The sequence below is a fragment of the Chamaea fasciata genome, unplaced genomic scaffold, assembly GCF_029207755.1.
Source record: "Chamaea fasciata isolate MVZ Bird 193981 ecotype frontalis unplaced genomic scaffold, bChaFas1.0.hap1 SCAF_3, whole genome shotgun sequence".
NCBI classification, from domain to species: Eukaryota; Metazoa; Chordata; class Aves; order Passeriformes; family Sylviidae; genus Chamaea; species Chamaea fasciata.
In genome coordinates, this window is record NW_027094088.1 from 56403407 (window position 1) to 56419083 (window position 15677).

At 38.2% G+C, this 15677-nt stretch overlaps 1 protein-coding gene across 2 annotated transcripts in view; it reads right to left on the reverse strand.

Moving 5' to 3' along the window:
* Positions 1-15677, reverse strand: part of MTHFD1L (methylenetetrahydrofolate dehydrogenase (NADP+ dependent) 1 like) — a 141827-nt gene that overhangs the window by 95529 nt on the left and 30621 nt on the right. For both annotated transcript variants that reach the window (XM_066179094.1, XM_066179093.1), the window contains exons 12-18: positions 12802-12938; positions 11510-11556; positions 10519-10626; positions 9554-9628; positions 8130-8232; positions 5062-5138; positions 685-825 (exon numbers count right to left, since the gene is read on the reverse strand). In XM_066179094.1, the coding sequence (XP_066035191.1) occupies positions 685-825; positions 5062-5138; positions 8130-8232; positions 9554-9628; positions 10519-10626; positions 11510-11556; positions 12802-12938 (688 nt within the window). The remainder of the gene's footprint in view (positions 1-684; positions 826-5061; positions 5139-8129; positions 8233-9553; positions 9629-10518; positions 10627-11509; positions 11557-12801; positions 12939-15677) is intronic.

The following is a 15677-nucleotide window of genomic DNA, read 5'->3' on the forward strand; positions in this document are numbered from 1 at the left end:
AACATCGACATGTGGCTTCTGGCTGCACCAGAACCTGCCATACACAACCATGTCTGAGATTCCAACCACTGTTCAATGACTCGTGGCATGGACACAAGGGATGGAATGTGATTTGAAGAAAAAACAGACTGGCTTTTTTCAGAAGCCAAAGTAGAGAATGAGGAAACAGCAACCAATGAAGGTAAAGAAGAAAATAAAAATCTAATGGCAGATAAACCTGTCCCAAGCCTATCAGCAACCTTTGAATTAAGAACAGCTTGTTTCCATTCTGATTCAGAGGTACAGGCATTCATGTGGTAACTATCATTGTAACATCTGAGCAGACTCTGAAAGCACAGTAGCAAACATTACCAGCTCTCTCAAATAAGAGCCCGCACTTTGACTCCCTCTAGCACCGAATTTGTTTGCCTTAAGAATTGCAGAAAATGATCCAAGTAGGTTATGGAGACCAGAGGTTTCCTGAACCAGATGTTACCAGAGATGTTACCAGAGAAGAAATGATTTCTACATCTTGTTCTCGTTCTCATTCTCAAGCAGGTTTTGGCCCAGAAGATGATCTTTCTTTGATATCTGACTGCGCTGTTCAAAGCAAAATCCTTGGCATACACCTGTCTTTTTAATGCTTCAAGAGGCAAAACAAACAAGTCTGAGGTTATTCACAGGTCTCTACAGCACTGAACATACCAAATCCTCTGCTGTTACTGGTTCTCCTTTCCGGTCATTAGCCACCACTATTTTCCCCAGTCTTTCTTTCATATCTTGAAGGCTGGTGGTAAGTGCCAGGATGGCCATAATCTCACTTGCAACAGCAATATCAAACTGAGCCTGTAAAGGAGAAATAAGAATCATGAACCAAATCAAAGCCAGCTGAAATACTCACAGGGGATCATCAGGAATAAACTCAGGAAAGATAAATTTCACACTGGAATTCAAACAAGTCCTAAATGGTAACTTACAGCTTTTGAGATTACTCAAGACTAGAGTAACTTGTACGTACAGACTGGGCAATGAGCTGCAGGAAAGCAGAGTTGTGAAAAGGGATCTGGTGGTCCTGGTCTATGGCAAGTTGAACAGGAGCCAGCAGTGCCCTGGCAGCCAGGAGGGCCAACCCTGTCCTGGGGGGGCATCAGGCACAGCGTCACAGCCGGGCAAGGGAGGGGATTGTCCTGCTCTGCTCTGAGCTGGGGCGGCCTCACCTCAAGTGCTGGGGGCTGGTTTGGTGCCATGATACAAGAAAGACATAAAAATATTGGAAAGCATTCAAAGAAGGGCTCCAAAAATGGTGATGGACCTTGAGGGGATACCATATGAGGAGCAGCTGAAGTCACTTGGGCTGTTCAGCCTGGAGGAGACCGAGGGAAGACTTCACTGCAGTCTACGGTTTCCACATGAGGGGAAGAGGAGGGGGCAAGCACTGATTTCTTCTCTTGTGACCTGAGAAAATGGCCTGAAGTTGTATCAGGGGAGGTTTAGATTGGATATTAGAAAAAGGTTCTTCACCCAGAGGTTGGCTGGGCACAGAGTCCCAGGGAAGTGGTCCCAGAATCAAACCTGACAGAGTTCAAGAAGCATTTAGACAGTGCTCTCAGGAATAGAGTGTAACTCTTGGGGATGGTCCTGCACAGGGCCAAGAATCAAAACTTTGATGCATCTCTTCCAACTCAGGATATTGTATGATTCTGCAAACTTCAAGCACCTTCTATTTCCTCATTAATATTTGCCACTACACTACATTTATTTGAGGACCAGTGTGGCAGACTGCTTAGCCCCTTAGCTCACATTATCCTTAGAGAAGCTCCCTGAAGGATATTCATATTTTTCCTGTGGCAGTAACAGAAAATCACCAGATGTCTTTTGAGCTTTACTGGCCTGAGCAAAGGAACACTGCATTGTGGAGGGTTTTTAAATTTTTTTTTTTCTGTGATGATCTCCAACAGCTTTTTATTCTGGTTTCAAAAACATTCTTGTAACATTTGATCATTCTTCTTCTACTTAAGCTCAAAATTTAGAGTCTGTGCTGTTAAGTCTTTTGCTTGACCTATGAAAACATAAAATATATCTCTTCCCCCTTTTTTTTTTTTAAATTAGATGATCAAATATGTAACTCAAAAAGCACAAAGAACTATATGTGGCATCAGTTCTACTGCTCTTGTAGAAACTTGTCCATACCGTGCAGCATTTCAGCACAATGTAAACAATAGTTTTTACTTTTCTTTAAGAGTACAGATTAGTAGTATTTGTACTAATTCTCTATTAGTAAAGTTCAGGCCACATGCTGTCAAACATAAACAGAGAAGAAAAGAAAAGCCACTAATGTGTTATGCGATAGGAATGCTATGTTGGCAGTGATCAAGAACTACAATTTCTTTAGTAATCTCTCCATCTCCAGCAATTAAAGTCTACATAAAGTTTAGTAACTGATATCCTACTGCTATCGGTGTAAGAAAAAAGCCCAGGACTGTTTCTATCAGACCTCCGGCAGATGTATCCCATACTAATACCAGAGGAATCTGTTCAAATTGAGAGCTTTGTCTGTTTTTAAGAAGCATCGACATAGAACATACACCCTACCACTCCTGTTCATTTGCCTAGTACTTGAAGAGCTTCTGCCCTTTTTAAACCCATGTTCCTGCTTTTAGTTTTTGACAGCCTAGAACAGCCCTATTCAGGGTGACCCACTTGTTCAATCAAAACTTCTGAAGACACCTGAGCACTTTTCTGCTGTGGACATAGGCAGAGAGTCATACATACCACGGGAAAGAAAAATAATTCTGTAACTGAGATTTTCAGCATAGAGATTCAAGTGAAATAGAGAAATTACAAAACACATTTTCTGTATTCTTTGGAAGCGGTTCTAACTTTGTTAGCATTGTGATGACATGGATACCACTACTTTTTCTGAATTTCAGAATGTCCTCAGTAAGTCATTGCAGCAGATGTAAGACAAGAAATAAGCCTGAGAAATCCATATCCAACTCATACGGTGAAATACTTCTAATTTATCAGAATGTTTATAGGAAGACCCCCCCAAAAAAGTTTTTATCATTGTTTCTATATAAACCCAAAAGGACAGGAAAAACCAGGTAGATGCTCAAAGAGTGACGTAAGATTTAATTGAAGAAACAGGCACAACGGATTGTAGTAGCAGGTGCTATTTTAACTCTAATAACCTTTATACACCTATGAAGTGCTGACAGAAGTCTTAGCTGCAAAGTCAGTTTTCTATTGATGAAAGGATCCACCCACATGGATTCAATTGCAGGATCAAGGGCATCAGTCATGTAATACTCTTCAGAAACCACAGCATCCCTGTTCATTAAAATGCAGACTTTTGTGCCTGCTGTGCTCTGCCATTTTACACAGGTGTCATTGATTTTAAGAGTGCTAGAACATCACTCCAAATATTTGTAAAATGCATCTGTTAACTATGAAGTCCTGTTTTCTCTGGATCTCTGGCTAGGCTCTGAAATGAGTTTTCCTAACTGCTAGCTCTATTTCTTGAGTCACTAAGTCCATGTTAAAATGTGGATGGATATGAATCAGTCCAACATCTCAATACTGAAAAACATTAATTTTATCTGAAAAAGTACAGAAGCAACCTTTGACAGCGATATTGTCAAGTACTACTCGTTAATAAAATAAGCCACATTTAACTCAGCAGTACAATTACGTTGGGAAAACGCTACACAATAAGGCTGGCAGACCCGGCTTAAAACTAATAATCATACTGAGTCACTGAAAAAAATCTAAACATGTGAAAAGGTCTCAAGTGTTGAAGGAACTCATACCAAATATAATATTTTGTAGCCCATTATCAGAAATGACTATTAGCTAATATTGAATTTCCTGTGAGCTGCAGACAGAAAAATTTCTATTTTGTGTATTCAAAACCAAAACAAGTGAGCATTTCTAGTGGAAGGCGTCCCTGCTTAGGGCAGAGGGGTTGGAACTAGATGATCTTTAAGATCCCTTCCAACCCAAACAGCTCTAGGATTTTATGATTTCTCTCTGAAGTTCTTCTCTCCAATCTGGCTTTGCTTTACCTGCTGCAAAAAATACAGCACTATGTTTTGGTCTCTTCATTTAGGCATATGCTAAAGAAAATGTTAAAGAAACGGTAAAGAAAAATTAAAGCTAGGATTTGCAAAACTGTAAAAACCTTTTCTCTACCACAAGAGCTCTTCACATCAAAACAGTCAGAACCTCATGAATTTCGTGGTCCAGAATGTTAGATTACAAGATCTTCATCAAATTAGGAACAACTCCACATCACCACAACAAATTTACTCCTCCTGATGCTGCTGTTCCATGCTGCGCTGTTTCAGAAATTCATTTACCTACATTACACCAGGAACACTTGTTCAGGTGGTGTCGGGCAAGTCTGGCTTTGAATTTATCAGTAAGTTCTTTAATAAACTTCCACAGTCTCTTATATAGTAATGCAGGTTAGCTTTTTACATCACTGAAAACTATGCACATACTTATTTGCTGAGCTATCCCTTCAAACCCACATAGTAAAAGCAAGCACATGCTCAAAGTTCTTACAGTTCAGATTCCAAAGTTGAGGGAATGACAGGGAAATGAGAACTCTGAATAAAAAGCTTATTTTTAAACAATTTTTAAAAGAAATTTAAGTGCAATTTGACTTACGTGGATAAAAAATGTAAAAGTCATACAAATTTACTTTATGAGGGCATAAAGGCATCTTGCCATAGGACAATGTTAAACCCCTGACACACTCAATTTTTAAGTGCTTTTGACACATTGTAGAATATGTATTTGTTCCTGTTGCAATTTTTCCATGCTTTTGATACATTATAGAATATGTATTCTGTTTCTGAAAATTCAGATTCAGTTCCTCATTGACACGATCAGTTTCACTGCAAGATCACTATGGAACAGCAACAGACGTCAATATCGCAATTCAAACTACGCTGAAAGAACTGCAGAAACTCTCTCAGCCTCTAATGCAAAGTCTGTCCAGAACGTGCTTTATTTTATATCAATTTTTATACATATATATAATTTTATTTATTTATTTTATATTAAGCCTTTACATACCTGACGGACAAATCCTTTCTCCGTATTTGCCTGCCCAACTGTTATTTTGCGCAGGAACCTGTCATTTGTATCCACCACTGAAATAAGGGAATAGCAAAACATGTTAACAAAGACTTGGGAATGTGGGTTTTTACAGACATACCTGTTGTTACACATAAGATTCAACTGCTCCAACAGCATAACCAGATAATCACACTTCTGCATATCAGCAGATATGCACTGACTGGGTGGCTGCCTTCTAGTTGATACCATTTGATGACAGGTTGAAACAACTCAAATACAGATTATTTGAACAGCATCTGAAACTAACAGATTCTTAGTATTCTAACATACAATTTAGTATTTTACCTACATGAGAAAAATCAGTCTTAGTAGACACAAAGCACCAGATCTACACTTCAAATTGTCTGCTTCATCACTGACTTGTTAAGAATCGATTTTAAGACCAACTGCATGATGTTGGTTAGACTTGGCCAGTTCCTCTTTTAAAGGATGATTATGCTGTCAGATTGGTTCTTCCAGACAAGTATCTTTCACATGCATTCCTACAGAATGAAAAGGTAGACTCTCTTTTTCTTTCTCTGTGTCCTAGAAATGCCTAAGTTTGCACCAACTCTAAAATAAAGGGTGCAAGGTACACTTGGTAAGTTCAGCCTGTAGCTTGGCAATGAACTCAATCTTCTGGTAGACTTGAGTCCTGTTCATTTACAAGCGGAGAGTCCAGGAACCTTCAGAGAAGGTCTCAGTACTCAAGGTAAGTGAGCTCCTTCCACTTTTCCTGCTGCTTGTGGAGATTTAAAAAAAATCTGTCTGCACAAAAAAAGATGACATAATTACCCAAGAACAAAAAAGGGACTTTGAATGTTAATGTTCCACAACCCCAGTTCAGGATGTGAGTGAGCTGGGAGAAAACCAAGATTTAAGTCACTTCCCCCATTCTTGGGCATTTCTCTTGGGGCTGTTGCAAATACCACACATACCTTCTTCCCTCTACTCCATCATTAGGCTCCTTATTTCTTCAGGAATTCCATTTAAGGGATGGTGCAATACAGATCTCACCAACTCATTTTGGTTTCTATATATACACAGTCACACTCTAAAATACTACACTACTGGCAGAAATTGCAGAACAGAGCCTGGTACATGGAAGCTGTAGCTTTGCACCAAGCTGTGGTACCATATGGCACTATGAAGCCATATGGCAAGCTGATCTCTCCAGCACAAACTTCTCCCTTCTCTTCCTCGGAAGCTCAGTCTCACAACACAGCTTAAGCAGAACTAAATGTCTCTTCTGTCTATGCAGGCACTCCTGAGGGCAGGAACTTGCCTTACCACCAGCCTGGACAGCCAGTGAGCTGCTTTTTAATCTGGACCTTCCTTGTGAAATCATGTAACCTAAACACCTTACCATGAAATTATAACTGCTCCTGCAACTCCTGATCACTGAGATATACTTACTTTCTCACAGTGGTTACTCACTCTCCAAGGAGATTCCAATAGCTGCACTAAGTAGTAATAAAATAAGAAATAACTGGTTTTGCCATAAAAGCAATTTTCCTTCTTCAAATCTTCCCTTTTCCTTTACCCAAAGTAAACCTTTCACTAAGGTTTAGGTTCAAATAAGTGTTAGGTTTAATGTATCCACTTCCTTATCCTCTGGAGATGTAAACAGAATCTGACTATCAGGGAAAGACAAAGAAGGAGGACGCTTTCCCAGTTTGCAGTATATTGTACATTTTCAAGTTAGTGTAAGCTGACAATGAACTGAAAGTTTGTGGTACTTCTATGGAAACAGGTCCTGACTAAAATAATTTTCAGAAGATCTGATAGCTTAGCTCTTTTTCCCTGCTAATTCCCTGGTATGTAACAAGCTTCATAGACATATGGACTGCAGAAACAGTCCTAAATAAAACATTCTCCAAGTTATCTAAACCATTCCTAAAACCATTTTTTTTCCTAAAATGTTTAAGGTATGTACATCCTATAGAGCTGTGTGGAATAGAAATTTCACTAACATTGTTTGATATTAATTAAATAACTCCCTTGAGGTTAACAGCTGTTGAGCAATGTTGCCTCCTCCCAAACCCATGCTGATAAAAAAGAGGAGTCATATTACACTAAACATTTATATTACTTCTTTATCCTAATACAGGTCTCTTCCAGACACACTGTGTGACTAATAAAAAACACCTTATGCCACATCCCCAGAATTATCTTGAGAAAAATATCCCAAGTCTGAGATGACATGCACACAAAGAGCACACAAAGAGAGTGTGAGATCTGAATAGATCCACCCTTTTTTCTAAGCGTCACAATACATTCCATTTAAGAGTGATAACTTTAGTGTTTGAGAACTAAGAAAGAAAATAAAATCCAGTGGTATTTATTAACTTTATACAGAGTTTACTTCCCTAAGGAAGAAAAAGATAGGTGTAGAAATTGAGGTAAACACTGAAATTTGACCCAACAATAAAGCTGAAAAAAGCAGAGGGGAGTTGTCTAAGGGTATCAGAGTGGCTATCAGTTTTCTTGGCAACAGTACCACATCTTTCATCTCTTTTTTCAAGTGAAGCAAACAACTGAAGAGACTTCAAAAATCAGAAAAACACATAATCCCTTAAGACTATTAAGTCTCTTGAGCTACCCAGGCTGCTGGGCTTGGGAGGATGAGGGACCAAAATCAAGAAGGATAAATGCAAATAATCTAGAACTATAATAGACACAGTTAAGAAAAGAATGGCTAAGATTTGCAAAATGCAGAGAAAAGACACTTTCACATGTCTGGAATTAGGTATCACCTAATGTAAGAGTGACAGGGGATGTATTTAAACTGTCAAAGGAACTTATCTTTCGGAATTTTAGCAAAGTCTCTTGATTTACTGCAGATACTTGACCAAATTTAGAGCAACATTCTGCACCTGCATTTGTCATGAACCCACACTTCCCACTTGCAAATTGGTTATTCTTGCTGTCAGAGCAGAAACAGCTCTGATTTCGGTAAAATTAAGCAAATTAGGAGATAAGTTATGATGAAATCCAAGATGAAGTGAGGCATTCTGAGTACATACCTCTTTGCCATGTTATTGTTGATGGGTCAATGTCAAGGCGCACAAATTTGCTGATCTCCTCTTCTGTTAAAGTCTCAGGATCAGTCTTGTTTATTCCCAGCCTCTACACACAATCAAGTTCAAGAAGTGCAATGAAATGGCTTATTTGTTTCAACTGGTGTAGCTGCTCTGGCTTATCAACCCCACATATGTAAGTGAGGTGTTTCAATCTTAGTAACACAGTTTTGAGAAAAATGCAACCTGATCCCCTAGTGATTTCTTTACAATTGACATCTTATTAGATATAAGGAATCATTACACTGAGAATTATTCAATTATACTGGAAATTACAATTCATGTATTTGAATGACATAAAGCCAAACTTTTATTTACTCAATTGCAGCTCACATGAAGAGAAAAATCCATTTCAAATACAGAGACAGTTAATAAGTCATTAATAAAGCAAACACTCCCCCTCTCTCCCTAACCTGCCATCTGTAACAGTGTAAACAAGAACAAACAAAAATCCCAAAATTCCAATAGAACAATCTCTGAGTCTGACGCTGCCTTAGAGTCAAGCAGGCATCATCCTCAGTTTACTGACTTTCAACTGAGCAGCACAAAAACCTAAAACATTACGAGAACTCTTTTTCCCCACCAAAACAGAAGCTGGCACTACCTCTATCCTTCTTTCCACCCCCGAATTCCAAGTGTGCACTTGGCAGCTGTCAGTTGCCATCCGATGACTGAAACACAATCAGTCAGGACTCACAAGCCAACAACAAACACGGAACTCGCCACAGAAGAACTGGAGCTGTCCTTAAGGGTCGTATTTGGATGGTTCATATTCTCTTTCTCCTACACTAGTGGGCTGTGTTCCTCTCTAGGTTTTCATCAGAATGGCACTCTAAAACCCAGACATGTTATTCATACATGAATTGCAGAGGAAGCTCTTCTGGAAGCATTCAGGGAGCAAGATCGGATGCAAAAACATACTGAGTATACAAGTGTACCCCTTGAAGGAAGAACACTGTCAAACTGACATCAATAAAACCTCAGAAGTATATGCTGTATTAAACTTTCAAAATCAGAAAATAATGTAAACCAAAGAATGTGAGCTGTCAAATGTGACTATACCATAATTGGAAAAGTATTTTAAAAACACTGACTTTAATATTTCATCAGAAAAGACACAGCATTTAAAAACATTACTGGTTTATTTCAGGAGAAAAGAATAGCAAAAATGTTGGTTATAAAAATAATATCAGACCCAGATCTTATTACTCCTAGGATGATGCTTTCAGAAAAAAGTCTAGACTTGATATATTCATGAGGGTTTATACAAACTCAGTCCCATACATACAATCATTTTAAACAAGTTCTGTAGGAAAATACATTTCATGAAGAGACACCATAATTGAGGAGAGACTGAATTAACAACTTACTCTCAGGCGGGCAAGCTGAATAGCAGAAAATCCTCTCACGCCATTAACTACTGGAACCAGCCTATTATACAAAGACTAGAAAAAACACAAGTTGAAAGAGAAAGTTATAAAAAGCTAATGCTTTTTAAATTTATTCCACCTAATTTCAGTAAGAATTTTCTAACCACATAGGTTGTGATTAGAGACTTAAAAAACAATTCTGAGAAGGTGGCAGGATTCTGAGCCATGTCTATCATTTAAAAGTCTAAAATCCAATTGCCAGAAATTATTGGTTTTCTCTGTTTCATCAAGAAAATATATATAAATTTTGAAACTGGGAACCTTTTAAAACTTTAACCAAGATCCAAAATATTTAAACTACAATTATAATTTCTAAATTTGCTTAAATGTACATTTGTACATTGTGTACAAATGTACGAAGCAAGGGGAGTATGACAACCCTGCTCAGTTTTAATACTGCAGACAGAAAGAAGAGACTCCTTTGATCTTCTCCCTTCCCCTTAAAGCCTCAAGTTAAGATTTAAGGTCACAATATATCTAGCAGAGGGACAAGGATCTAGTTTATTTTCCCCATAACTCCTTCTTAAGGTACATCATACCCAATTACACATCAGAAATACAATTTGTAACTTTAAAGCGAGTCTTCAAATTACTGAAAAGAATAGGATTATAGGTAGGGAAAACAGGCTGTTTTACACTATTTAGTACAGTCAGAAATAGTTGTCAATATTCTGGGCATGAGATCCATATCTTAAAGACTACCTTATGAAAGCTATTTGCCAGAAAAATACATTGCATATGGAAAATTCCCCAGCAGAACAAAAACTGGCTTCAGCAACAGTTACTGTTCACATGGTGAAATTACAAAATGATAAACAACATGTTTATCATTTTTCTCTGAAAAGCAGTTTATTGAAAAACTGAAAATAAAAAATGTTGTCCGGATAGGAGAAATTAATTCTCACCTTATCAGATTGAGTATTCTCATGCAAGATCCTAGCATCAATAGCAGCAGCCAGCAAATTATTTGCAGCAGTTATAGCATGAATATCTCCAGTCAAATGAAGATTGAACTAGAAGGGGGAAACAAGAAGATCTTTTTATAAGAAAATATTTAATTCAATTCACTTAGACAAATTAGCAGCACAAATCATTGCTATCTCATTGACACTGCAGCTCTGATTAGTCAGCTGTCAGGGGAAGCTAAAGATTTCCAGGAGAAAATACACTGGGCCATACGAAGGACTTGTTTTTATCTGAGTACATGGTAAACTACTCTAAGTGTAGCCAAACAAGGCCAAAACCATCTTCATTCTTTGCTAAATGATTCAAGAATAAGAAGCCAAGAGCTACAGTTCCACATCATTAATACTGAATCAGTTTAGCATTACTACTAACTGACCTGGATCAGAGGTGTGGATTACTGCTGAATCTGCCCCAGAGCACAGCATGCATCCTGGCTTTGGGGCCATCTGCCAGCTTTCTGTTAGCTGCAGGAGAACAGCCACTAGCCAGGCATGAACTCTGCTGACACAAAGTTCAACAAAGTTTTGTGAAAACTCTGAAATGAGCATCTTAAATTAAAACTTGTGTACAAGACTTAATTATTTAAAATTAAGACTTAAGTACACAGGTACTGTATTTTTTATGTGTCTAACACAAGGAGTTGGAGGGTCAGTTTTAATGCCACTACAGGGCTGACATTAGAGTTCTGCTTGGACGAGCTGTGCACTGTCAAGGTGGTTCTTCACCAGTTCTGGCCATAGAGAGGTTTTGCTGAGCTCTAAATTAAGACTCTCTTGGTATGAAACTGTCACACATTTCCAAACAAGCACTGTGAATATCATAGAATCGTTAAGGTTGGTAAAACCTCCAAGATGACCAAGTCCAATCTTCAAGTGAACACCATCATGCCCATTAAGCCATACCACAGACTGCAAGTTGAGGCTGTCTCACCTCCTCCATGGGGATCACTTGAGCGTATCCACCTCCAGCTGCTCCACCTGCACAGGGAAGCACATGGTCACATCAGTTTTGGAAAAAGCCAACCATCTTTAAACACACAAAGCGAAACACAGCAATGATGACACATTTTTGGCATTTTGATTTCTATTAGAAGATCAGTGATGCACCTAAATAAGCATGATTTCCTTAATTTTGCTGGCTTTTTTTTTTTCTCTTTTTTTCCAGCAGGTAGTAAAAAGGGAATTCTTGCTCTGAAATGAAAGCATACATGTGATGGGTGGTGCAGGCTCTGGCTACGTAAGGTCTACCCTCAGCTCCTGCCCAGATGGAGGACACAGTCATGCACATGCAGCTGCTGAGTGAAAAAACAAAGCAGTCACAAGCAAGCACTGCTTCTGAATGAAACCCTCACACCCTGAGTACTCCTTCCCCTCTATCTCTCACGGTACAGGCAAAGAAATTTGCTCTTGCCTATGCACAAGTTGAGCGGAGGGATTCAAGCACTCACACGCACCAGTCTTAGCTGAGAAGCACCGAGCACCAGGAGCCCTCCAGCTGAAACCAAACTTGTTAACTTAAACTTCAGCAAAGCAAGGCAGAGCAGATGGGGAGTGCTTGCCCAGTTAGGCACCAATTTCAGCTGAGAAATGGCAAAAAAAAGATTGCATTACTTCCTATCAGCATCAAGAATGGGCTTGAAATCTGGCTGGGTCTTACCTGGCCCTCAGGCTCATAGAGTTTCTAGGCAAAAAGGCACCAGCCCACGATAAGAGGGGACAGCTCAGGAGAACAGAGAGAAGAGGTTCAGACCTAGCCAAACGTGTGCTGCTGACACAGCTGAACCACAACTCCTAAATTCCTTGTATTGCTTGGAAATACCCAAAGTGGACCTTTTCTCAAGGAATACTCAGACAGTAATATTTAGAAATGTATTTAAAGAGTCTCCAAGTAGAGGGGTGGCTGGAAGGGTGTGTACTCACACAAAATTCCTCATGGCTAATTGCATCTCTCAACCTTTCACTATGTTTAGGCTTCATCTGCATTATCAATACATGTTAAGTGCAGGAACATAGGTATGAACCTTGCACAGGAAATCATGTGCAAGAAACCTTAGTCTATTAGTTACATATGTATTAAAAAAATCAAATATGCTACTACTGGGACAATCTGCTGAGTGAAGAAATTAGGAAATTAAAAAAGAAGAATTACATTTAAAAAAAGGGAATAAAGCAGTGTTTCCTTTTAATCTGAAAGAGGTCATAGGTTCTGCAAATATTATGTACCTTTCACTCCAAAAGTGGGTCCTTGAGAAGGTTGTCTCAGACAAGCAAAGGAATTAATGTTAAGGTGTGCAGTAAGCGCCTGAACGAGACCAACCGTGACTGTGCTTTTCCCCTCTCCTAGAGGTGTAGGGGTTATTCTAGCAAAACAAGAAAAAAGATTAATCAAATTCTTTGCTGATGTCAGCCTGGCAAAAGATATCAGAACTTAGAGCTTTTGATTTCGATGAAGAATATTTGTACAGCAAATTTCAATAAGATTACTTTATCTTCACAAAAATACTGCCACAATGTTAGCCCCTAGCTCAAGCTGGAATGCTGATATACATGTGTCTTCTATTTAAGCAATTTACTATGATAGCAGAAAAAGAAGATTATTTTGGCAAAAGTTCTAAAAAGAATATATTGAATTTAGACATTTTTATTACAGCACAAAAGTCTCACCAGTTTCATTAACAAACCATCCATCACAATACTCTAAGCATGTATTAATATTTTTCTGCAGTAATGCATGAGATCTTTTATTCCCACTGCTCAAACTTTGAATGAAATAATAGAATATTTTAAGTTAAATAACCAACACTTTTATTTGTAGAACTCAACTATGCCTCTCCAGCTTCCATGTCACCATTACCCTCAACAATGACAGATCAACTGCTTTTTAAATAAAACAGGATGCAAAATTCACTATATTCAACTGAACATGATTTATTGTACACTTTTGTTTCAGAGATTTAAGGGTAATAGGGGACAATGACAATCATAGTCCATACAAAAGCTCAAAAGCTCATGTTATGGCTCCCATATTTAGACCATGACTGAAACAGGACAGAATTTTAAAAATACCTCCAAATTCAAATCAGAGACTCTAACCTCCAGTCTATTCTTGTCCCTAGAGGAGACTCTATTTTTGTCCCCATAATAAAGGGGTAATGACAGCTGATTTTGCAAGTAGAAAACTTCATCAGCCTTCAGTGAATGAAAGACACCTCAGTTTAAATGATCATTTCCCTGCTTTCAATATCAGCACATTTGTTTGTGATCCACGTTGAAAGTGTGTGAGGGGTGCTAGGGTTTTTCTTCTCTTTCTGTTTTTCTCTCTTGAGGTATAAACACATCTCATGGCTCCAAAATGCACTTCAATGATTCTTTTGAGGCACAGCATTTCTTTCTCTAATGGGCAAAAGAAGAAAGTCACAGTCCTTTTTCCACTCACACCACTCTCACACAAATCTTCCTTTTTGGCAAAGTGTAACCGTTCGTATCTTTGGTGCCTTTTCTACCTGCAGAGAAGCACTTTAGTGAAGCTGATGTTAAGAACTGATGTTCATTCCTAAGGAAATACAAGCATGCACATGGATCCTCGTCAAAGGGGAACACTTATCCTGTGACCTCTTCAAAATTTGAGCTGAAACATCTAGCTCTAGTTAGAAATACTTCCTTCCCCAAATAGTAATTTTTCCAAGATACTGCTATCCTCAGATCACAATTCAATTGGCACAAAAACATTAGTGTAATTGTAAGAATCAGCCTAGTTCAGTCAGTTCACAGATTGGCAAAAGCACTTCTTTGTCCCACAAACGAAAATAGATGAAAAACATTAACTTTCCACAAATCTATCTTTTACAGCATCATCAGATCCTTGGCTTTTACTTTAAAAAAGATGCCCTGGATAGATATGTCTGGAAAAAAATGGCAGTTTGTAAGTAAGTCAAATTAACATCTTTATATTGTTCTAGAAAAAAAACCCACAATTCAGAAAAGTAGTCTTTTAACTAATGTTTCAGTGAAACCAATGGGGTTAAGCACATCTATAAGAGATTCCGTGAATTCTTTGCTTTGAATTACTCTTATGTGACCATGGGCCACTTACTTTGGGCACTTGGTTTTAATAATTTTCTCACACATTTTATAATATTGTGTTCGCCAACCATCAGATTCTAAAACATCATCGATAACTGATTATTCAGACTATTTCATTATCCTAGAATGGCACTTCTTTGACTTAAAAAGGAATTAATAGAATTCTAGCAAAATATCTGTGTAGAGCCAAAAAAAAGGTGGGAGACTTAGAGCATATCCTTTATCTACTCTCAAAAGCAGTTTTGGTCCCTGTAGTTTTTTTATCCATACTAGGCCTTCTTATTTCCTTCTGATCTACTGCAAGACCACAGATTGCTACTTCATTTCTTTTACTTTCAATTTTGCAGTTCCTAGAAGAAAGGATACTTTTAACCTCTACATTGTCAGGACAGGGAGCCCTCAGGGTTTTACTGTTTCTACAAGGATAGCTTCCTTTTTTCCCACCACTCTTCTTCTCACCTCCTTTTTGTCCCTGCATCCTTACTTTTTTACAAATGTGTTTCTTTCAGAGCACCACAGCCAGGTTAACTCACTTTTACTACCAGTTTCACCTTCTGACTACTGTTCTAACACTGGTTTCCCCAAACCCATTCAAACAATTCTTAGCATGGTTTCCTTACCCCTTGTTCTCCGACTATCTCATTCACTTTTGTCTATTGTCCTAATCTCATTTACTTGATCCTCTTATTCCTGTGCATTAAAACCAGATTTAAGGAATATATGAGTAATCCTGAGGCATTACTGCGTTCAAAGATTTAACAAGGTAACAGCTCTTGAAGCTATCAATTATTTTAAAATAGTAACAACAAAACAAAAAGAAAAAACAATAATGAAACACCCAAAAGGAAAGTATTCTACTATAAAAGAGACTATAATTGTTTACTGGAAGTTACCAGTAAAGAACTTTCCACGGACCCAAAAAACCCAGTGCATACAATGGCTGCACTACTAATAGAAAAATTTGCATTTGCAGGGCATCCTGTTAGTGGCTACCTCTATTCTTGAGCATCAGATAT